At 36.7% G+C, this 25,554-nt stretch overlaps 1 protein-coding gene and 1 long non-coding RNA gene across 2 annotated transcripts; one reads left to right on the top strand and one right to left on the bottom strand.

Annotated features, from left to right (window-relative positions):
• The first annotated feature begins 7 nt into the window (after nucleotides 1-7).
• On the top strand, nucleotides 8-405 carry LOC129576850 (uncharacterized). Its single transcript, XR_008688929.1, has 2 exons — nucleotides 8-63; nucleotides 170-405. It is a non-coding gene; the product is annotated as an uncharacterized LOC129576850 (long non-coding RNA).
• An 8,485-nt stretch (nucleotides 406-8,890) lies between these two features.
• Nucleotides 8,891-12,151, bottom strand: LOC129576840 (forkhead box protein A1-B). The gene has a single exon (XM_055462710.1). The coding sequence runs from the start codon at nucleotides 11,366-11,368 to the stop codon at nucleotides 9,833-9,835; it is 1,536 nt and encodes a 511-aa protein (XP_055318685.1). The 5' UTR covers nucleotides 11,369-12,151; the 3' UTR covers nucleotides 8,891-9,832.
• Between the last annotated feature and the right edge of the window lie 13,403 nt (nucleotides 12,152-25,554).

Raw genomic sequence — 25,554 nt, 5'->3', positions numbered from 1 at the left:
CATGGTGGTTCAAGCGGTGGCTGGGCCGCTGCTGCTCCAGCTCCAGCTCCACAAATCATCAAGGTAGGTTAACAGATTCCAACGTAAACCGTTCAGAATAGCATCAAAAGCGATTGTAGTGTTTCATAATCCTAATTAATTGGAATTAAATGGGAATCGTTTGTTTCAGGTCATCTCTCAAGAAGCTCCAGCGCCAGAAGCTTCAGCCGGATGGTCAGCTCCAGAAGCTTCAGCCGGATGGTCATCAGCTCCAAGCTGGTAAACAGCCCGAGATCAAACATTCAGTATTTAACCTATTTTGTATGGGAAACAATTGTAATATTATAAAATATTGTTATTTGTTGTGTTCATTAGTATAACAAATTGAAAGGAAAAAATAATAAATTCCACTAAAGTACAAATGAATTCAATGTTTTTTCATTTGAATGAAAATTATACTCTTTGGATACAAAAAAATATTATCATCTGAAGAAAAAACACAAAACAAACAACCGCATCACATTAAACAATACCAATTGCAATGGGATAATATCAATAAAAGTCCACTCAAATCAAGATTGTTCAAAAGAAAAATAACAACATCCGTATGCGATTGCTTGAACGAGACTGCTTCTTCTTTTTCACACTACGGACGCCGCTATTGTTGTTAAAATGTTGAAAAATGAGTGCGTTTAATAAAATGCCATTTTATTTATAATATTTAAATAACGAATTTCGAAAACATAATTATTTAGTTTGGCCTTACGCGGCGATGTTGGCATCCCGTGTGCAAAAAAAATGACTAACATTCACTCAGTTGTATTTAACTGTATGTAGTGATACACAACCAAAACTGGCTAAGTTGATTGAAATCATGCGTTTTGTATGGAGACAATCACGTTTAGTTATTCTTTCAGTCAGTCGAACTAATTTGGGACATTTTGACTAAGAGTGATTTGTGATTAAAGTTAACCGCAGTTGCTTATTTTGTTCGAGTCAATCACTTTTAGTCAGTCAAAATGTCCCAAATTAATCGACTTCCACACAAAAATTTTCCACACGGGATTTCATTAAATACGCTGCCAATTCTCAATAAAGATGTTCAATTTTCGAGACAATTCTAAGAATTCCCAAAACATGAAATCGATTCCAAACAGCCGCTTCTGCCGCCACCGCCATTCGTATCATTGTTGTTGCTGCTATCGATGACTGGCTCTTCAGAACAAAGCCCTAATTCAATTTTACCGATTCATTTTCGATAAGATCGAAATGTCTGTGGATATCGAAAACAATCAAGTGTTTACTTGCATGCGTCTGCGAACGCATGATATGTGTTTGTTGTATGGCAACGGTCGAGGATGGAAAAAAAAACAGAACAAAACAGAATACAAAACAAAATAAAACATTTGACCAACAACAGCAAATTAATAGACATATCGATATGTTATTGAGTGCTGAGTGTTGAGTGTGAATAAAAAACATATGTATGTAAATAGTGTCGACAAATATATAAACACTTCCATTCCAAATGCACTCGAAAATGAGCGAACGAGCAAACGAGAAAGAGAGATAGAGAGACCAAGAAAGCAAATGTACAGGTATATGAGGTGAGCGCATCAAGCGCGCGAAACGCCAACATATCGATCCCAAACAAATAACTGATTATAAACAAATATTTAGTTATAAACGATTCAATATTCAATAATAAAAAAAACGAATGCATCGTGATCATCGATCTTCGTCGATTTAATACTTGAGAATAATGTGTCTGGACAGATTTTAAGTGGTTGGATCGATTTTTTTTTTCGTTCACTCTTCTGTCAGCTCGTCCATCGAACCATATTTATTTGAACTTACCACAACCATTGTTGTCGAGTGCTTGGCGATAGAGACGTGCTCCAAGACGTGTCAATTTCGGAAAAAGTCACTAGATCGTCTCTTTTTTTTGCGGCAACATTTTTTTCGCCCAAAAACTGAAGAAAAGAAAACTTGTGTGTACGGAAAAAGAGTGTACTCAATGAGAGTGTGGCACATTTTCTGTAGTGTGTGTGGGAACATGCAAACATCTTTTGGAAATTGAACTCATTCAAACATTTCTATTGGATAATGTTGTTTTTGATGTTGTTAAGGAATATTTGCGTTATTTATCTCTCGCATTCGGGAGAGAGAGAGAGAGAGAAAATAGAAAGCGTCCTAGAAATACGGTTGGAAAACAAGTCAAAGCGCCAGAGAACATGTCATTTTTCTATAAAATTGAAATTTATAAAGAACAAATTTATTGGCATCTCTGTTACTTTCCATGGATGAAAAAATATCCCTGCCCTAGAAAAAATATCTTTATTAAATGTTTGTATCGCTCATACACAACATCATTATGAATTATATTTTCATCAATAGCAACGTAAGATATCGTTGATATGGCTATTGTTCGTTGGAATTCCACTTCTTTCTCTTATCGCTGCCGCCGCTTTCTCATTATTCGAATCGCCTCAGACTCGATGGTGTGATTGTGAATGTGTGGCTACGTTTATTTAAGATGGTTTTTATTTGGTGTGATGTTATCCAAAACCGTATTATTAAATTAATTCAACCATTTTCTTAAAAATTCGGTCCAACAACATCATCGTGACGCAGCAAACACTTTTCTTTCATCGTGCCATGCATAGAATTTCATTTTTTCTTCGTCTATTTTTCTCTCTCTCTTTTCGGGAACAAATTATTTCTCGAACAATACGCCCCAAAGAAATGAACAAAATTTAAACAACCAATGTACGAACATAATTGCAATCGAAAATTTTCTCTGAAGCACTAATGTGTGCACACTAATGCCATCACAGCACAATTTCGTTTATGTGTTGGCGGAGAGTGTTTTAGTGCAAACCACAATATTGTTATTAATTCACGTAAGTTATGTATCAAACCAAGCATACATGTTATTATAATCCATTAAACTATATATTTTTTCGTTTGGTCATATTTTGTGAACAAAATAACGCCAATATAATATGGTGCCTTTGTACGCGACTGACAAGCTTTTTCGCTATTTCTGTTTGCACCACATTCCTATTGCTATTCTTATTTGTGTGTATTTCTTTCGTTCCATCGACAGTTTATGCCAAATCATTGTGTGTTTTAAAATAATAAAATTGTTTATATACAGTCGTTACGTAGTCTCTTTCAATTCGACGCTATTCACCTTTCACGTGTTATTTCATAAACATGTTAAACGTATTTGCCGGTACAGAGACTAAATTAAGGACGAATTCACATTCTTTTTTATACAATGGGCACTCATGAAAAGGGGGACAAATCATTCGGTTTTGTTTAATGAGAAATATTTCGGAGCCACGAAATTGTGGAAAGTGATTCATCTTTACACATTGAAACTAAATTGGCTCAATAACAATTCAAAAAGTTGGATTTGATCATTTTTCATTTCGAGTTGATCGCTAGATGCGGAAATTTGAATATAGTTAGGTGTCAATCGAAAGCAATTGAAGAGCATAAAATGAAGCAAAAATATTTCCAAATCACTGTTCAGTTAACATCGAATGAACGCTTCTGTTTTCTGCACGAAAAGCCAATATTCTCTCGATTCAAGAAGCAACGCAATGTTTCAGTCTCTGCGCAGATGTTATTCAATGTATATACATTTAATTAAACTAAATAAAAATGATTCAATTTGTGTTGTTCGATTTTTGCTGTTGGCATGTGTGTGTGTGTGTGCTGGCTGTCAATTGAAAGCCTCTCATTCCATACATATAATTATATTTGTATACACTTTCAAGTGATTTTGACCGATTTCCGAAGCATTTCTTAGCGATGACTTACGTTTTATTGGCGATGCGAATCAAGTGGTTTTTCTTTCTCAAATATTCCGTGATGTAAAATATTTGCGCATTTCATTTCCTTGCAGCGCAAAATGAACGAAAGAAGGGCTACAATAGCGGATGTGTTCGCTTTATCTCGCATTCCAAGCATTTATGAGTTGAAAATGATTGTTTTACAGAGGAAAAATTATGCCAATTTTCGCCAGATATAAATATTGTGTTCAGTACTTTGTATGTTTGTTGGAATCGTAGTTTTGAGATAGATTTTCTTTATGCGTTGCAGTCATTTTGCGTGGGAACTCTTCTCCGCTAGAGAATCTCTGACTAATCAAATTACAGCAAGTCTTCAATTGAACCATTTCGTTGGAAAGGATTGTTATCTGCTCCGATAAAGTATCGTATATCTTTGGCCTGATAATCGGGATACGTTCGGTTTTGCCGTAGAAGCAGCACTTGCCGACGGAACGAGGAGGGAGAGCATGATTCGGAAATTCATTAAAATCATTTACTTAGGCTGGATAATCCACTTGTTGAATTCAATGGGCCTATCGCATGAAACGAGAGTAAAAAGGAATATTGAAAAATTGAACAAGAAAAAGATGATGTTCGGGTTTCCCAGTGTGAATCTCTCTCTCTTTCTCTCTCTCTCTATCTCTCTCTCTCTTTGTCTCTGGCTACTTCTTTCCGTTGCTTTGTGCTTATTGTATTAATTTGACCTAATCCCTTTGGTTGCTTTATCTTTTGGCAACTATACTCAATGAACGTTTGATAATCCATGTGCATCTGAATGGCTCGGTTAGTGGTCAATGTGTGTGCACAAAAGAAATGAGTGAAAAGGGAGAGAGAAAAAAATGAATTTTGACACCTTTTTTGCACCTCTGTACATTAAACCAGAAAGAAAACGGGTGTACAGAAGACACACAACCAAGGAAGCAGAAAGAGAATCATCAAAGTCATTTTTCATCTCTTTTATTTCCTTCTCTCCTTTCTTGCATCGGATTGAAGAAGGAACACGAAAAGAATGGTTTTGCAGAAATTTCCCAGCGCTATTCGGTCGAATTTTGAGGCTTACAGCGTCTTATCTTTCATCAGAACCAGAGCAAATCCCGGTAATATGTTGGCAAAACGGAAAACATATGCCGGTTTTGTTCTCCTTCTCTCTCTCTCTCCCCCCGTTCACGTTGGCCATTCCATTGCGAATCAGAGGAATTATCGCTTGGTAATGTGTTTTAATCTCTTGAGCAGTGCATTTAATATGCATATCCTACGAATTTTCATCTTGCACAAAACTCAAGAGAATGAAAAAAAAAAAATGGTTCAATAAGAATCCAGAAGCAGCAACAAAAACAACAGGAGCAAAATGGCTAGCAAAAACAATCAAACCGATGCAACCAAACGAATTTCCACGGAACTTTCCAACTTTTTCTTTGGCCCATGAACAAAAATTCATTCTGCATGTAGAATAATTTATTCTGTATTTGCACAATCACCGACATCGCTACATTTGTTTTTCTTTCGTTCTCCGGGAAATTCACACATAGTTTCATTGCATCCGAGTGACTTACGGTGAGCTTTATTCAAATTGTACACACACTCTGTGCACATATTAAATTCTTCCAGTGAAATGAATCCATCCAGCCGGACCAGCAGCATTCATTAAAAATAACAAATTCATCAACTGTAACGGTTTTGTAATCAACCATTCTTTTTTTTTCGTCGAGTGCAAAAATGACAAAAAGTCAATTCTCAAGTGTGGTGGCAGAAACAGAGAACGAACAGAAACAACAACAACGAAAAAAAAACTGTGTTTGTTTAACAGAGTAAAATCAGCCAGTCGAATAATCAATTGTACCATAATGACAAATAAATAAAACATCAACATGAATCGCCCTTTGGCATTTTTTTTTCGCATTTCACGCACATTTTTCCCAAGTTTTTTTCTTCTTTCTCGTTCTTTCTTCCTTCCTTCCTTTCTTCCGTCACGCTACATTTTGTACGCGCCCAAGAATTGAAAAAAAAAATTGGCGATGCTCGCGCGTTTACTTCATGCGCTCGCGCTAACTGCAACGTTCCGATGTGATTCAGGCGCTCTTGTGAACGCGTTTCAACCGAATTCGTTCAGCCACTGCACAGCCATTCATTCAAAAAAGGAACATTATTTACAGTTCAATGATCGGTGCTAATGCAACCCGAGAGAGGAAAAAGTAAAACACCAACTGTAATCGTCGGATTTTTCTGATAATACACGCTCTCACTCATCTGAATCTCACAGCGTATAATTTGTGTTTTACGACTCCGTTGTGTCGCCCATTACACGAATTCAAATGCACATATCGAACACGATCGGCAACAATGTCACGGCATGTCACTCGCCTTATTCACAAATCTATCGACGTAAGAGTGACTGTCGACTGACGTTTTTTTGAACTAGTCGAAATTCGAAAGATATTTATTTAAAACGTTGTTTTTTCAATGGCTTTTTTCTTTAAAACATTCCAACATTATGGATGCAAAATGAATATTCAATCAAGAGAGAAAGAACATTTGTTGAAGTTTCTGCCTCGAAACAAAGAGAATAAGGAAGATAAGACGATGAAATATTAATAAAAGAAAAAACGATAGACACATCAAAGAATTGATATTAAAATCGTCGACATTGAAAATTGACCAAAAGTCATTCAAAGTTCAAAAATTGGCAATTTGAAATTCGCTGTTTGGTTTCTAAATAAAATACCTCTGTGTGTCTACATTAAAATTGACATTAAAGGGAAAAAACCCATATTTGTCAGTTAATAAAACCGCGATATTTGTGTGAATGGAGATCACGAATTGAAAGTGAATTAGATGACAATAGACCATCAGAAGTCGTTGAAAGCTGTGAAGTGATTGTTGATGGCATGGATTTAAATGGTGAATAATGATGAACAGTCAAATGTGTGCGAGCGATTGTGCAAAAGTGGGTGACAAAAATTGTGTGAATGAATTTGGTGAATAGACTCTTTAGCACGAGGGTTCTAACATATATAACTGTTCCATATACACACACACAAACACACACATACACCAAAAAGACGAAATTCATTCGAACCGAAAGCCAAAAGCCATCGCATCAATTCTAAGCCCTATTATTCATTGATCCAAATGAGACAGAATGAGCGTTTAGCATCGACACACAATGCCCAGAAAACTGCAAACAGATTGTGACTGTTTCGCTTTTCACTTCAATTCAACCATACACCCAGAGAGAGAGAGAGAGACTTTCGGCTTTCGAAACGAAACGAAACGAAGGGTGCATAATATTCAGTTATTCAGAGTTGTCGTGTGCACAACGACGAAAAAATAACCAGCCAACATAACAATTGATCAACTTGAAAATGTCCTTGATTGAATTAGCGTATTTAATGAACGAAATGCGAAAAGCTTACACAAACACAAAATAAAAACCATATTTGTTGAGAAAACAAAATTACTTGAATTAACATATTGTGTAAATACGTATCGTTTCAAAATGCCTCACTAATCGGCGAACGTGTGCATTCAAGCGATTACAAAGGCGCATAATTCACACTGAAACCTCAGCAGTTACAAGAGCCATTTCCGCAATTAAAACATCATTTTGCATGGATGTAAATGGATTTAGAAAATAAAACGCTTTTGATGGCTTAATCCAATTGTAAATGATCGCAAATTTATGTTAAATCTAAGAATTATAGACATAAATCAGCAAATCTCCTATTCATAATAAAAAAAAAAACCAACAAAATCTCCAATCGTTCACCTTAATAGTGTGAAGTCTGGTGACGTCAATTTTTCGATTTATTTTCAATTGATTTATTTTTTTCTGCTGAAAACCTGTTAATTTTTCCCACAATCTTGAACATAAAAGAAGAAGATCAATACGGAAAAACTCCAATTTTTGCACTATTTGAGTGCATTTTTCTCAACAAAGAAAAAACGGGATCGAGTAAACACTCGTCATCCACTCGACTCAATTGTTGCAATCTTTTTCCGGAAAAATAGTGCTTGAGATTTGGAATGGAAATATCTTGGGCTCTCTTTCTCTAAACACATTGTTTGTCCTTTTCACCATTGCATTTCATTGTATAACACTTGAGTGGAAGGAATTATTCACACATTTTATAGAAGAAAAAAAAAACCGAACAAAAAACACAGAGATTTGTGTAAACTTCTAATCGTTGTTCAACGGAAGAAAAACGCACTTTTCTCCGCATTTTTTTTTTGTTCTTTCTCTGCTTCGTCCGTTTATTCTTGACTTACCTTAATTCTCGATCTTTTCGTTCTTTATGCGCCTATTGAGCTCGTCTCAACGGTGGTATTATTATTATATAAATGCTCTGAATCATTATCGTCAAGAGGTGTAGAGGAAAGTGCGAAGCGAGCGACACACAGTGAGTGATGCAGGAGAGAGAGAGAGAGAGAGAGAGAGCAACAGCATAAAAATAACACAACTGTTTCTAGTTGTTGTTGATTGAATTAAAGGAAAAAAACACACTATAACAGCAGGGATCGCATTTAATGAGTGTACTTGAGATTGATATTGAAAGAAATGAATCCGAAACTTAAGTTAAGTTGTTATTCTTGGTATTACTTCTTTTTCCGTCATCTTGGTAAACAAATGAGAGGGAGAGGGAGCATTTGGCCAGCGATTATATATATAAAAAAAAGTATCTGAACAAGTATTTTGATTAACTCGCACCATATTTTCTGAGTATTTTAAATTGTTTTTCTTTTTAAATCCTGTCAATTTAAATGCACACAATCAAAGTTCTCTCTGGCTCTCTTCATCTCTCTTTCACGCAGGTCTTTCCTTTGAAAAAAGAAAAAGTGTTGATTGAAGTGTTTCAGAAAAAAGAATCCTATCTCAAGTGGAAAATCTTTATTATTCCTTTATCGCTTTTCAAAAAAGCTATATTCGCTGAAGTTCATTATTTTCAAACTAAATAAACATTATGATCAAGCATATTACTCTCGGGTGATTTTCGTTCGCTTTTCTCGTATGTCGCTGTTGTTGTTCCGAAATAAAGAAGAAGAAGAAAAATAAAGCCCGTATTCATTTTCAATTTTATTTATTGTTTAATTTCAAATTTTCTGTTGTTTTTGTTTAAAATTTTCTCTTAACAAACTATTGGATTTCATATCATGAACGATTCCAAGGTTGACACAAGTGTTTTTTTTTTCATAGCAACGAATTTGTATCTCTGTTTTTTTTTCTGGAGATTTTTTCAGAATGTTTCCATTTCTTTTAATTACATGATTAAGCACTTACATCGACTGTACTTTCTTACATAAACATTGAATTTTTTTTTTGTATAATTTTTTGATATTTTTTCCTTTCATTTGTAAATTCTACTGGATCTCTGGAGGATTTCACAAAAAAATGTTTCGTTCTTTCGAGCATTCAATGATTAAAACACTAAATTTCATTAAATGCAATGATTTTTACACGGAATGACAAAAAAAAATGAAAAGTGATTTTCTTGTTTAGTGAAATGTCGATCGAAATGAAGATGGGTTATGCCAAATTATTAGGATTTGATACATTTGTGGTCCAATTTTTTTCTTTATTCCACCCACAACAAACACAACCTCAGTTTCGATCGTATCGAAAATAAAGACGAATTCTTAACTGAACAATAGAATTTTCTTGATGGTAGGTACGAAATTAAAAAAAAAAAGATAAACCGAACATAAGTGAATCAAATAAATGAGAAAATGTGTGATACCTTAATTATCGTTCCAGTCGTTAGTTAGACCATTAGTACTACGATCAGCACAATTCGATTACCGTTTCCTAAACTAAATTAGACCTGATTTTGGATTCGGTTGATATCCATGATTCTTGTATTTATGTTGTTGTTGTTGTTGTTGTTGTTGTTGTTGAGGTGTTTCATATAGTGTGACAGCCAAATATATTTTGTTTTGAAATTCATTTACGAAATAGGTTTCACATGATAATGTGCCAAAAGGAATGTCTGCACTGCGTTCTTCTTGTTTTTCATTCTTCAGTGTGCATTATTGTATTGTTGTGAATTGACCGCTGCAATGCGATGTCCATAGTAGCGGCTAACCAAAATGCGTGGATCAATGGATGGCGCAGTGACGGCTGCATTGGCCAATTCTAAATGTTGTCGAATTTTCGGTGGCATTTCCAAATTGTTGTCATCGTTCATCGCATTGTATGGCAGATGGACGGAATCATCTTCCATTTCGCACACATTATATTGTGCGCATTTTTTACTCGTTTTCATCGTTTGATCGTCTTGCATTGTTTCATTGTATTCGGTCAAATCGGTGGTGACGGTGGTTTCTTCGCTGGATCGTCGTTGATTTATGTCAGACTTGGTAATTTCATCGTCGACAAATAGCCGTAATTTATGCTGCCTATGAAAATGTTCGGCATCAAAAATGCTGCGATGATTATTATTATCACTTTCTTCGCTCTCCTCCACATCAATCTCTTCCTCGATATCACAATGCGTTGTTTGTTGGATTTGAATTTTGGTGCGAATTGGTTTTTCGTCAATGTCATGATTGTCGGGTGCCAGCAATGAGGCAACATCAAATTGTCGCTTGCGTGCCGATGAACGATGATGCGACACGGTTGAAAAGACTTTTGTTGTGGCCGTTATATGATGTTGCGTATGATGTGGATGATGATGTATGGGCCCAATGCGATTTTGATCGGGAATTCCCGGTTGAAACATGCCATGATGATTACCGATTGCATTCATCCATTGCAATGCCGTCGAAATGGGTGGCGGTGTGATCGACAATGGTGGTGGACTTGGTGAATCGGTGCCATCATCATCAACCGCTAGACCCATATGTTTGCGAACTTTTCGTTGAGCTTTGCGTCGTCGAAAATCACCTCTTTTAAAATCCTCCAGATTGGCCGGATGAATGGCCCAATAATGACCCTTGCCGTTGGCACTGCGACCAGCTTTCACAAAACAATCGTTCAGCGATAAATTATGACGGATACTATTGCGCCAGCCGGGTCCACGGGATCGAAAGTATGCATAATTGTCTAGTATGTACTGATAAATATCCGATAGCACGAGCTTACATTCCGCCGAATTTAAAATAGCGATCGCAATCAAACCGATGTAACTGTGCTGTGGCTTCGGTTCTTCCGGTTGAAAGACGCGATTGTGGAACAATGACATCGACAATGCTAAACGTGGTCCGTATGGGCCCATGAGAGCTGCTGCCGCTGCAGCCGGATAACTCGAACAGATTTGTGGCATTGGCTGTGAATATTGTGCACATCGTAATCGTTCGGCCATTGCATAATTGTACAATTGAAAGCGATAATGATCGAATAGTCCGGATGGTTGAAGCGATGACATTGCCGTTGGATTTACTGCTACTGCTGATGCTGCTGATGCTGTTGGGGTTGTTGTCGTTGTCGATGATATCGGACTGATTGCCGTCGATGTAACTGACTGTTGAACGAACGCGCTTTCATGTGAATTCATTGACTCAGACGGCGATTGTGCTGATGTTGTCAGTGCCGATTGTGGCATTGTCAAAGGCATATTGATTAATTACGATTGTGTACGTAACAACAACACACAAATAATATTAAATTCTCGAAATTGTTCGTGTGTGTTTGTTTTTTTTTTTTAAATTCACCTCTTCCAGATGATTTGAGCGTTTGTCGATGCGAACGTTTTGCTGTTACACTTTCACGCACGTCAATTCGTTGTGTATTCGATTCGCTTTTACTATTTATTCCTTGTGTTATTGTCGTCAAGTCACAAAATTGCCAGCCCATCAACTATCAAATTCGTTCTTGTTCTTTCTCTCGATCGCTGGCTTTCTATTCACACTTAATTACAAATTCAATAGAATGGAATTAGGAATGTACGTCACAAAATGCAAATTTCCTATTCACACATTTGATTATGTACAGCGATGGCTGCAAAACACTTGCACTAAATTCAAATTTTTCTTTTTCTCGATCGAAATTCAAGTCAGCTCAAAGGTTTGTCTCATGTATCACGTAATAAAGTCTGTCTTTTTGAATTGAAGCGATAACTAAATTTTTTTTTTCTTAGTTCTCTGTTTTTTTTGGTTTGTTTTAGCCAAATTCTGATGATATACAATTGCACGTTGCGAAGCCAATAAGAGAAAAAAAAATTAAAATTAAAAGCAAAAAAAAAACTTGCAGAAAAATTTGCGGCAAAAATGCGTTATGTGTCGACACAAACGATGTCAACGATAGAACTAATATGTTGAAAAGCGATTGTATGGATTTTTTTTCCCAAAGCTTGAGCACAACTGAGGAGATGTGTGTGATTCGATCGGCACACAGAACTACTCTAATGTAATCGCACAATTTATAGCACATAAACGTATTTACATCGATGGTATGGCTGCTACTACTGTTGGTGGTGATGATGATGATGATGATGCTGCTGCTGCTTCTGCTTCTATTGCTGTGTGTAGCTGTGTTTCATGTTTTGTGTTGTTTTTTTTTATTTTCGTCTTCCTTTCCCTTCTCCTCTTATTGTTATTTGCATTTTAACGAAAAACAAAAACAGCAGCCAAACCAACCAGCCAACCAACTAGCCTGTCAGCATAAGTAATGGGTATACGAGAATATTTGAAAAGAAAAACAACAACATACACACACACACACAGCGAAAGACAGAAAGAGAGAGAGAGAGAGAGAGAGAGCGAGCGAGTGCACATAACACACATAATACGATACCACATCAATATAATCATCATTCAATCCTGTTCAATAAGAATAACAATATACAAATATGTGTTATTTATGTACCCGAAAATTCTTCCCCATTGAAAATTCTTCCACTCGCTCGCTCACGCATTCACTCATTCATTTCTCTTCTCGCTCTGGCCTTGGCTCTTGCCCTGCGATATAGCATACAAACACGGTTGCGATGCTGCCTCCTCATTGCACACAGCCATACAAACGCTCACTCGGATTCGCAGACGATGAAGACGAAGAATGGGAAAAACACACCGAGAAATCATTGTTGGGAAAACAGCTAGAGCAATAAGAGCCCAGATGAAAAAGAAAACCGTAACAACAACAACAGCAGCAACAAAAGCAACAGCAGCAGCCGGTCGAAGAACGAAGAAGAGCAAAGCAAGAGGCAAGGGGAGAGTCTACACAACAAAAACACCACGAGAAGCACTAAGTGGTGATCATTCAAAAACGGCACGCACACTCATTCACAACATATACATATATATCGTTTTCTCTGTCGCACCAATCAGTGCCATACCCATAAATTGTATGTTGTGAGCGTTTGCGAGAACGCACCAAAAAAAATTTCCAATGTGGTGTGTGTCTAACATTCATTTGGCAAAACCTCGCTCGCGCTCTACCCAAAACCCAACGATAGCATTTTGATGTGTCGTGTTTTCTTTCAAAATACACACATTCATCCATATACATACCGTGCACACAGTATGAAGAGGATGAGTACTCGCGTTCGCTGTTTTCATTGCAAACATCGACAAAACAAGGCAACAACCAAAATCGTTTCGTCTCTCTCTGTTGTGCACACCGGGTATTCCGGGCGGCCAGCGAAGAATATGTCTATATGGTATGCGCGTGCATCCATCAACACATTGGATGGATATTCCCATTCGTGAATGTAAACTGGTGCTGGTGTGTATGCTTTTCTGTATCGTTGTGTTTTTGTCGTCCTATTTTTCGGTCGCCGTCTCTCTCTCTCTCTTCATAGTGATTGGTTTGATTTTGTTGAGGGTAAAAACAAGTCGATTTTAATACTCATCGTAACTCATACATATTTTCTTTTGTTTATATCATAACAAACGCCAGCAACCAGCAGCAGCAGCAGAAGCAGCAAAAGCAGCAGAAGCAACAGAAGCAGCCCCGAACAAAAAACAATCACCACCATAACGATGAGCAAGACAGCGACAGTGGCAGAGATAGATGGAGGGAGAAAAAAAGGAATCGCTGTTTCTGTTGGTTGGCGTGTCATCTAGAGGGAAGTATTGCTGAACGGAGCGGAGAATTGCTTGTTTTTGTTTTCGTTTGTGTTGTGCTATTTTTCTTCATTCGTGTATCGCATTTTTTGTCTTCCATTCGGTTGGCATCGTCCTAGTTGTCGTTTTCGTTTTTGCCCTGCTTCTGTGCTTCGTATTGTACAACGTTCTTCTCATCTCCAACTCATTCTCTTTCTCTCTCTCTCTCTCTCTCTCTCTCTCTCTCTCTCTCTCTTTCGTTTTCGATCTTGCTCTCGCTTGCTTTCTCTTGTCGGCTGCTTGGCCAACACCACTCGTTAAACTTGCAGCAACGATATCGTCGAAACAAATTTATTATGTGCTCTCTCAAGCAAAATGTGACAACATCAGCACAGATCTCTGTTTTCCGCATGCACACACCACCACAAGAACTCTATGGCATAAAACGTAACCAATACACAGTTGTTATAAACAGTGAAAAAGCATCATTATGTACTACGCACGTCGAAATTTCCCGAATTTCGTTTATATTTTGTTGTTGTTGCTGTTGTACACAGTACACAACAACTTTTGTTCTACTGCTCTTCGTGTGAGCGACAAAAGTTGCTTTCCAACCTCTTTTGAAATTCAAATCCACATTTGGGGAAATGGGACGATGGGATATTCAGATTTATTTGTGCATATTTATATCAGAATTCTTTTTTTTTCACTCATTTTTTGCTCTTTCTTTCGTATGCGGATAAATATAAAATATGCGCGCGAAGTGTTTTTGCTTCTCCTTCTTCTTCTTCTTCTGGAGAATCCCATTGCCGTGCGCTGAGTTTGTCGTTTATTGTGTATCAAATAAGAAAGCCATTTACAACAATAACACAAAACCACCGCCCTCTTTGTCTGCAGCACAGTTTGTAATTGAATACTTAGCATGTATTTTTGTTATTTTAACAGGCCCATTGTTTTGTCACACATACACACATACCAAGCGCGCAGAACTTTCGACTTTCTCACAACATCTCTCGCAACGGATGCAAACCATTCAACCATGAATGTGTGATTTCATTTTTTGAATATACTTGAGAAAGAAAGACTTGATCACTTTCGATTGCGATGATCTATTTTAACTTCTTCCAGAGGAAAATATGAGAAGTTTTCTCAAAGCAATTGTTGTTCAGGAATTTGAAAATTTTTGGCTGACATTTCCGAATTCTTCATTTCTTTTTCCACTTAAAATATTCCGTCGTTTCCTTCTGGATTTCGCCCGATTTGTCCCCATTTTTTCAAAGACATTTTTTGTTTGTACTGTGGAATCGCGAGTGATTCATTCGTAAAGGCAGTTAATTCAAAGTATTCGATGAAAATTTTGTTGATTTTGCATCTTTTTCTTATCAGGAGTCCTGATTCAGGACACTTTGATTCGCTCATTAAATACTCGGGCGAAAAGTGCCATATTGTCCACGTTTATTTATCAAACCAGAAACAAAAACTCACTCACACAAAATCGTTTGTGGCATGTTGGGCAAAGGGAAACCAATTTATTTGAATAGAATGGTATGGCATGTGCTTGGTTCGATTGTAACTGACCTGAAAATTTGATGTGAACTAAACGGGCCAGAATTGTTCACCGAAAATGTGATGGTTTTTATTTTCGAATGAATTGTTGAAGTGCCAAATTAGAGCGTGCTTTTGAATAAATCTTTGTTCAAATGCCTATTGCATTGTGTGTGTGTGTGTGTGTGTGTGTGTGTTTCTGGGTTCTCATTGAAACGAGCAAAAAAGCTATGTGCCTAGCCCAGTGTTCGGTAACAATTTGTGGCTTCAGTAAATCGTGACAATAACATTAAATAAATAAATACTCGGAGGCCGTCGTCAGAAGAAAAAGTAGGCTGAAAAATGAATGAAGCGTAAGCGAGCAGAGAGAAGCTGAGCCGAGCCGAGCCGAGCCGATTCGAATCGAGTCGCATTGTTGCGATGGAAATAAAACGCACACATGGCCGGATGAACGAGGCAACAGTAGTAAAAGCAGCCAAAGATTTCGTATGTTTGATTCACGTGTGAGAATCCTCATCAATTCGGTGGTTGAAATACATAAACAATATTTCGAATTGTTAGAATTTCAATTTGTCGATCGATGTTCGACAGCGCACATTACCAGAGAAAAGAATACCGATGAAATAAAAAAAAATGAATTTAATCGAATGCGCAAAATACTCAGTGAAAATCACCACCCAGTACCAATTGCAAAGCGTAAATCATATTCGATCGTATTCATTTCTTATGGGTCTCTGTTGTCGAACCGTTTTTCAGTGGTGATGCGAACGCCACTCCCATTTCTTTACAGCACGCTTCATTCGTACACGCACACACATACACATCAATACAGGCAAACACATTGACGGCTATGAGACTTCTATTGTCATCGCAATGCTATGTTGTTATGCTCTGAAGAACTCAGCTGAAGTGGGCTGGCTTTTGGTTCACAAACACACACTCACCATCACCGTCGTTGCTGCCGCCGCCGTTGTCGTCGTCGCCGTCATCCGTGGATTGTGTGTGAATCGACAAAACGATTCCCGTGATTTAACGCATGCACAAGACACTTTCTCAACTTCAAAATGTTGCTAGAACTTTTATGCTCCTTCTCCCTGTATGTAATGCCCAACATATGTGTGTCTGCACAACACTCTCGATAATGATATTCGATTTCTTTTTTCTTCTTCTCGGTTCTTTTTATGCATAAAACCACGAACATAACTCTGACTCGCTGACAATTTCCGATATATGCGCATACATAAAATTTGCCCAACAACTTTATGCCATGAAATGAACAATACAAGTTGGTGGGCCCCCCTCACAGTTCAGAAAAACATATTCGGTGCAGCCATTTACCACATTCTCAACATGATATTCGGATATACAGAGAATATTGTTTGCAATTTTTTTTAATGAATGCAAAGTTGTTGCCGAAAGAGAGAGAGAGAGAGAGAGAGCTCTGCATTTGTAATGAGATTGATAGCTCTGCAACATTGAAATCATAGAAAGATTTCATATGAAACCAGCAACTTGCGTGTTCAGTAAAAATGTCATTCGATTAAAAAAAAGTCAACTTGCGAAAAAAAATTCTGTCGAGTTTTGTTGTCTCAAAGTTTTCAACAGAATTTGTGTGGTTGTCGAGTTGTTAATCATTATCGAGGCTTCATTAAAATTTCATTTTTAATACACATTATTTTCCCTTCATTTTGTCGAGCATTTGGAATTTTGTCCGAGCTCTGTCCAAAAAAGAGTTTGTAAATGCACAGTTTGATAATAAGTTCATTTGAAATTTTCGAAAATTTCCAAGTTCTCTTTCCCTCTCTCTATCTCCCTCTCATTCTCGCAAGAGTGGCAATTCAAATGGGACACCATTGGAGACCAAGAGTTGGTCCATTCAATCGAACAAACAGCATCAATGCAAACGATCCAAAATATGACAATGGCGCTACAATCTTTAAATGTTTAATGATTTACGTTTTATGTCGTCGAAACGGAAGGCATAATGACGGCGATAAAATTGAGAAGGAAGTGCAAATTGATTGGTTATTAATGGTAACATTTGTTGTGCGAAAATGTTTAGGCTAATAAAATTCATAACGCATTCCATGCACATGCACGCACCAAATATACACACTCACATATTTTGTGTGCTCGGCTCTCTGTGATGGTTTACATGGCCACAACTTGACGAGAGAGCGAACAATAGAGAGAAAGAGAGATTGAGTTTCAGCAAACGAATCACATCGCCAAATTGATGCGACATGACTATTCATTTTGATTGAGACGACTTTTTTCTTCATTGTTGTTGTTGCTACTGTTGTTGTTATCAGAGATACAGAGATATACTGTGACCACACGATTTTGCATGCTTGCACACGAAGAGCATAAATTAGCAATGCATGCAACGATTCCGACTCTGGACCAATGAATTAATGCCACTGACTAATAAATAGACAGACAGACAGACATACACACATTTGGGGATGCATCGTTCAAAATGATTTAGAATATATAATATCGGAGTGAATTTTAAGTTGATATATCAAAAGCCGCAAAATCAGTTGTCAACTACTGATGCGGCTGCTGCGTTGCATTGCACAAAATGCAACCAATTTTCATATATTTAATCGAATGGGAACTTTTTTTCTCACCCATTTCGTCGTCGACGAACGCGTTCATATGCTAATCGCACATTTCACTTATTTTTCCATTATTATCACGGATATTTATCGATGTCTACAAAAATGTCTGTGTGTAATGCAAACAGTAGTGTGTGTGTTCGTTGTTTTTTTTCTGTATTTTCATCGTCATCGCCACCACGTAGCTAAACATTTATCGAAAAGCATATTTAAACAACATTAGCAAACAAATAACATTCGCGCGCGCGCGAATGCACCTTCAGGTACGGAGTAAACATTGGATATTTAGTGTTCTAGCCACCTAAGCTTCTGCATTTTTAATCACATTTTCAGCCCGATCATTATGATGAGACGTGTTTCCCAGCTCGTCTAGTTCGTTCCGGCTGTGTATTGCAACGACCGAGAGCATTAAATGATTTTTCTCATGAGACTGCTCAAAATTGCTCTTGATTTGAATCACACACACAGAGACGCCCGAAAACTTGTTATGGGAGAGTCATTTGCAAGATGATTGGCCACATCATAGGCTCTTAATATAGAGCCAAATGAGTATGATTTTAACCTCTAACGTTTCAAATATATATTTACTGCAGGTTCAGAACAAGCATGATTCCTTTTATTTAGAATCGAATATAGATTTTATCACATCAACGTCCAAAATACAATAGATTCCTAGGAATTTCTAATATTTATTGCTTTTTAAACTTCAAAGAATTTCTACTCTTCGCAGAATAAATTTAGGCAACTTCGAACAGAACTAATTTTTCAATGAAATCTTTAGACTCATTCAAATTTCTTTGGATTTTTTTCGAAATTCAACGATGATCCTGAAAACGTGAAAAAGTTTCTTTGAAAAAAAAATTTGGAATCCGTTTTGGTTTTTATTTATGAAATTATAAGATTTGGATGAGATAGAAATGGCATGTATCGAGTTCAAAAGTGAATAAGAAAAGTGATTCTAGCGGAAATAGTCCATTTCCAGCTGACAAGAATTTAATTTGCCACAAAATGGACGGGAAAAGAACACAGGCACTCAAGTTAAGTGTTGTCCCCAAAAATTAACGACCATTGTTGTCAAACGCATATTGTTGCTACATTGAAGGAAAAAAATCGCTTTATTTTGACCTCTTTTCGCCGAAAAGTTCGACCTCAATAAGAACAAAAAAGAAACGGTTAAGTTATTCGGTAAAATTTGACGAACAAAGGTCCGTTTGCATTAGCGCGTGTACGATGATGGTTGTATCGATTCTATTGCGGAAAAAATGTACTTGAACGTAAGTCGAAGTTGGCACAATATTGCGTGCAAATAACAATGCCACTCACTCAATTTCCGAAGTGCGATGGAAAAAATAAATAAAACACTTTACATTGTATATACATGAGGCATCATTGAAACTGGACGGTGGTTTTTCTTTTTCTTTCTTATTCTACGTCTAAACCGCACTCTATAGCAGCAGCAGCAGTCGTACATAATTGAAAGTTGTAAAACAAATACGCGTTCACTCATCGAGTGAGTGAGAAGAGCGTTTGGTTCGAAGAAAATGGACGCGAAAAGAAAAGCACCAAGAAAAATAAACTATACATCTATTGATTTTATATCGATGTGCTCGCATTTTGTAATCATTAATATGTTCAGCAGCTATTTAAATTGAAATTGATGTGTTTGATGTGTGTTTATTTACTTTAATACATTTTTCTCATCGCCGTTTTTTCTTCTTCTTTGTTTCTATCCAACGTTCGTTGTCTCGCTTCGTGCGATTCTCCCATCCATTTTCCGTATCAATATTTTTGTATTCAAGACAGCATCAACAGAAAAGATCGTCAATTATTTGTACAGAAAAAAGAGAAAAAAGAAGACGAAGAAAGAGATGACGATCGCAAGAAGTTGCATGTTTGATTTGGTCCATCATTATCGACATCGATGTGTTTTGCTTATGAGTTTTCGAAATGTGCGAGAGAGAGAGAGCGAGCAATGTCAATCATTGCGTGCGATGGCTTGGTTTTTGTTTACAAACACCTCTTGCAATGCGTCAACATCAACACAGTGATGTTGCGACTTCTTCAGCCCAACAAAAAAAAATTGTATGAAATGTTGAACTTGACATTTATTGACACACGTTCAATCGACTTTTTCAGGCCTCATCGTGGCCAACTGAGACATGCTGAACACCTTTGTTCTTTTTAACGCACTCACAACATATACACACACTTTCTAATGGGAAACAAAAGCACTCGTCATACATCAGTGTTTTCTTTTTCGTCTTGATTTCAATCGGGAACTGTTCGAGCGCATGGAACGTGCATCAACTCAAAAAGCTCCATTTGTCAAGACGCCTGTCTCTGATGATATTTGGCAAATTCACTAATTGCGCATGCAAAACAGAAAGAAACATAAAACAGACACACAGAGATACACAAAATGAAAGCAAACGGATGAATAAATTAGTCTTATTTACCGCTTTAAAAATGGCGCAGATTTTTTTTCGATTATTTTTCTTCATCTTTAAAGAAAAATTCATCGAGGACCTCGATTCGAGATATTGATTTATTATTTTCCAATTCAAAACAATTCGATCAAAGAAGTTCGATCAAAGAATTTTAAATGATTTTAGAATCAAAGCCATTTTCAGTAATTTTCAATCATTTTGACCGTTTTCCAATCTTAGACAGCAGTTTCAAATGATTTTAACATTCATTTTCATCGTGTGGACTAGATTTTATTCTGATTGTGTAAAGTAAATTGCATGTCGAATTAATCGAATTCAAATTCATCGTAGAACATTGCTTGACTCAACCAAGTAGATGTTTAATTAAATTGTTGAAAAGCTTAAGCTAAACTAATGCCATTTTGTGATGGCAACGCAAACAGATCATCGGAATTAAGGCGAACGCAGGCGAAAAAGAAACGAGATGGTGCTCGCCCACCGTTGACGGTCTTGGATGCAAAGGCCAAATTCTAAGTATAAGAATTTAATTACGGTTTATACTCCGATCCAAATCCGATTATGGCTTACGAAAATTATTTACTGAGTTTTCAGCAAAAATGCGTGTATTCCCTGCACGCGCAACATGCGCTTTGGGTCAATGTTGAACTGCGTTGTTAGCATTGATAGCAGATATGTAATTGACTTATTTGTGGTTGATTGTTCTTGTGCAAATGAACGATGCTTGGCAACACGTTTTTTAAACTGGCGACATTCATGTCGGTTTTTCACTCCCAAAAAACTCCAACTTGCAAACAAAAAATCGCATGAAACCGAAGCTAAAATAAAAAATTTTGTGCAAAAATATCTCGCACAACGAAATGTGTTCCGAAAGGGTTTAATTTATTTTGCTTTGTGTGTGTGAAAAGTTTGTGGAAAAATGAATGTTATAATTTGGTTGCCTGTGTTTCTCGGTATAAAATATTGGTAAATCATTGGCGAATTGAATGCGCTTTTGTGCGACCGAAAGATTGCCAAAAGAACGAAAAGAAAGGGTTTGAAGCGGCGTGTAAATGAAATGAAACGGTCAACAGAGTGTCGTCATACAGAACAACTCCAAGAAGACAACTGCCTTTTGTGCAGTGAAATGCTCTCGTTTCATATTTTTTCTTCTTCTGTTTTGTGTTCAATATTCCTTTTTCATTCATGATTTGCTCAAATGGACCGAATTATTGTTCTCTTTCATTTTTTTTGTTACTTCATCGGAAGATGAACCATCCGTATGCTTATGCATGTGTTCGTTTGATCCTTATGCATGTGTTCGTTTTTGAAACAGTTCTATATACCAGTCAGTGTGTGTATGTTTTTTTAAAGGATAAGGAGAAAAAAACCGATGCAAAACATTGTCTAAATATGAAATAAAACATACAACGTGAACGGGGGAAATCCCATGATGACCATCGAAATGGGAAACGAAACACTTAGTTCCAGTGAAAATTTGATTGTTGTTGTGCTGCTGTTGTTGAAAGAAATTGTCGGTGAACGAATGCTAAACGCTTGCTATTATGAATCAATTTGGTCCGTTTTGAATGTGCCAAAAATTGCCGCTGAATCGGACGAAATCATTTAACTGAAATGATTTTTTTTCTGCTCCTCAATGAACTGGTTTCTATAAAACTGACTATAGCGAGCTTGAGAGAGGGAGAGAGAGAGAGAGAGGGAAAGAGATAAAGTGAGTGTGCGGCCAACAGCAAAAACTGAATCCATTTCCGAAATCCTTTGGATTAGCATAGATAATGAGACCGTGAGCCTCATTCACTACGCTCTCTCGCAATCGGAGTCAGGCATTACTTAGCAAGTGGCAGCAAAGTGAAGAGAAGATAACAACAAAACACCGATAATCAGAAAAATAGCAAATCTATTTATTTATTTATATTCTTAAACACTGAGCTGATTTAAACATTTATTCATGTTTTCACATATTTCTATTGGATATTTATTTGTTTAACGCATTAAAAATGGTATTAAGATCTATTAGGCAGTTTTTTGTTGTTGTGCAGTTTACAAAACGATTTACTGCTTGCTCGCTTTGCTTCCGTCACACACACACACACACACACACACGTACGCACGCACGCATAAACAATGCCATCCTAAAGAGGAAGCAGCAAAAAAGTTAATAACCAACCGAAAAAAAAGGCAAAGTGAAAATAAACTGCGTAAAATGTGTTACTTTGCCAAATTTTCTGCAACATTAAATGATCAATGGAGGGAGCAAAGGAGTAAGTGCGCAAAAAAGACTAACATGAAAAGAAGTAATTTCGTTAAATGAAAGAAAAAAAAGAACGACGAACAAAAGCCAATAACGAAACAGCAGCAAATATAACGAAATTTCTTCCATCTTCCTTCTCTCTTCGCTTTGCACACTTGTGGAAATTTGAACTAGTAGCAACGAAAACAAAAGCATCATCGATTTGAAATGAGGAGACGAAAATTGAAAATTGAATGGCAACAACAAAAAAGGGAAACGATGCTGATGACAAAACATTATTATTTCTTCTTAATAAATCGGCACATTGTAATCGGAGGATAACAATGCTAAGCCTGTAAATAAATAGATACAACGCTTGTAATGCACCATGAATCACATTCATTTTTCCTGTTCACATTTTGCGGTGGAAAAAATGGAACGAAATACGCACACAGAATCAACAAATGAAGAAAGATAAACGATTCTTTCCGAAATTACGGATATTTTTAGTATTTATATCAAAAGCAACCCACAAAAATGTGTGAAAAATGATGCCGATTGCAATCAATTTGTGTGTGTGTGTGTGTGTTTGAGGTTTTTTTTGTGGCCAAAGATGATGAGCCAGATAACATCGCCAATAATCCAATCGAAACGTTAAATGACATTACACATTCAAGATGATTGTTTATTGAATGGACCTGTCCAAATATCAGTTCCAATTACAATTGAACCAATACATTTTGTTTGCACTCAACATGAGAACATTCTCGTTTGCAGTTCAACGGAGAGTTTGGTTACAATAATCGGCAAGAGAGAAAAATGATGAAGCAAGCTTCATATTGCAATTTCAGACGATGAAACCAAAGAAATCGAAGAAAATATTTGATTTCGTTTTTTTTTGTTAAAATAAGATTTCGATTCTATCCAGAAAAATATAGCTCGATTTGATATTTATTTTGGAGCGATAAGATTGGAGTAAATTTTTCTTTACGTGAAAAATGTGCCAAAATGTACAAATATTCGTCAAATCTAATTCATCGATCAATAGTGCAATTAAAAGAGAAGAAAAAACGTTCTTAAAACGAAAAACTCACTTTAATTTTAATAATTATTTTCTATAACTCAAAAATATTTTTCAAAATGGAAAAAATAATTCTTCTAAAAGGCACATACTTTTACGCGTTTTTAAGTCACCAGTACATAAAATCGGCTGCAAAGAATTCCTTTGCTCTATTTTGAGCGGTTCTCAATTTTAAAAATCGTATTGGTTGGTGGTCTAATGCAATGCTATTCTTGTGCCGAGTACGTTTTCATTTCGACTTGTGCCATCCGAATTTGGTCATTTTCTATGCCGAAAGTCCATGCTATTATTCCAAATTAAAAGCCATTAAAATATTTAAATGCACAAGCATTTGGTGAACGTGATAATTGTTCAAGTAATTTTATGGCACTTGAAATTGGATACTATGTTAGAAAAGAAAACGGGCAATTGTTTGATGGCAAGCAGAGCAGATTGATGAAAATGAAAGAAAGAGGAGAATGCGCCGCTATTGAATTTTAATAAAAGCATTTAAATCGTTATTCTTTGGTTAAATGCGATTGAAAGTATCGTGTTGACTGCACGTATGGTTTTGGATTGATTTTTTTTTCTTTTCTTCTATTCTTTCGATTGCCCTTTATGATGTGTGTGTGTGTGTGTGTGTGTGCTGTACTCGGTTCGACGAATGATTACGATTAACTTATTGTATTCTCGCTCATTCCCCGGACACGTTCAGTACAATATAAGAAGTCTAATCACCGTAATGGCTGTTGTTGTTCGGAAAATTGTGACAAATTTCGAGTGAAAAGCTCTCTTCTCATTGAAGAAAACGACGAATATAAAGAGGCACATCAAAAAGGTATGAAGTGCAAAAAAAAACCGAAAACCCGAACAATGAAGAACAACAATGAAGATCCGAAACTATCCGAACACATACACACACACCGGTGTATGATGAATAATGTAATTGTTTGCTTTAAATACTCGACCAAATTAAATGATGAATAGATATACAGTAAGATATTTTTATTTATTTATAATTTATTGAGTGGATCTGATGATTGGATGAAGACGAACGGTAACAAAAGAGCCACACACACATATATGGTTGGTCTGAAACTGTGCACAACCAAACAATGAACTATTAATCCATTTATTGTTGCGGGTTTTTAGATATTTTACTCTGTCGTGTCCATTGTCTTTTGTTGCGGTCTCGAGACACACGGCAAATTTTCGGCACGAAAAATGGTTTTCGAGTGTGTTTGCTTATAAACTTCTTCAACAAAATGCTGCACGTTTCCGTCTTCGAAAGTGTTTTTTCATAAATAAATGGTTGGTTGCCATTAATGGGACTTGAATGATATTTCATATGGCTTTATGTGAGATTGATACGAGTCGCTTTTGTAGGATTTTCTTTTGGTCAGCACATGGTTTTCGTGCTGTCGATTTGATGATCATCAGATTAGTAGCAACGCCACCGTCGGCCGCAATGCAGCATATATGTTTTCTATTGAACTAACTTAGCGCCTTCTATCTAATCCAAAGACCGAATCGAAGGAACAAGGTTTTGAATATACTCTCGCCAGTTGCTTTTGATCGAATCAACTGTTGAGCTATTCGATTCGATTTAAACAGACACACTTCATTTTGCGGACGAAGAAAAATGCATGAATTCCAAAATCAACCCAAGAAAATCACTACAACAATTGTGTGTGCTGCATTTTTATTGGCACTAGAAATGTATCTGGTTCCAAATTTGAGTATGCATCACAAAAAAAAACAAACCAACCCAATTCAAGTCGAGCGTAAGTATGGCTTGGGCAGTTTCTCTTTCTCTCTCTCTCTCTCTCTCTCTCTCTCTCTCTCTCTCTCTCTCTCT

This window comes from Sitodiplosis mosellana, unplaced genomic scaffold (genome assembly GCF_009176505.1).
Source record: "Sitodiplosis mosellana isolate CC-2019 unplaced genomic scaffold, AAFC_SMos_1.0 Smas_scaffold_6191, whole genome shotgun sequence".
Taxonomy (NCBI): domain Eukaryota; kingdom Metazoa; phylum Arthropoda; class Insecta; order Diptera; family Cecidomyiidae; genus Sitodiplosis; species Sitodiplosis mosellana.
This window is presented reverse-complemented; position numbering and strand designations above follow the sequence as displayed.

What these genes read in the sequence shown, in the direction of transcription:
- LOC129576840 (XM_055462710.1), bottom strand. Translation starts at nt 11,368, where the DNA reads ATGCCTTTGACAATGCCACAATCGGCACTGACAACATCAGCACAATCG.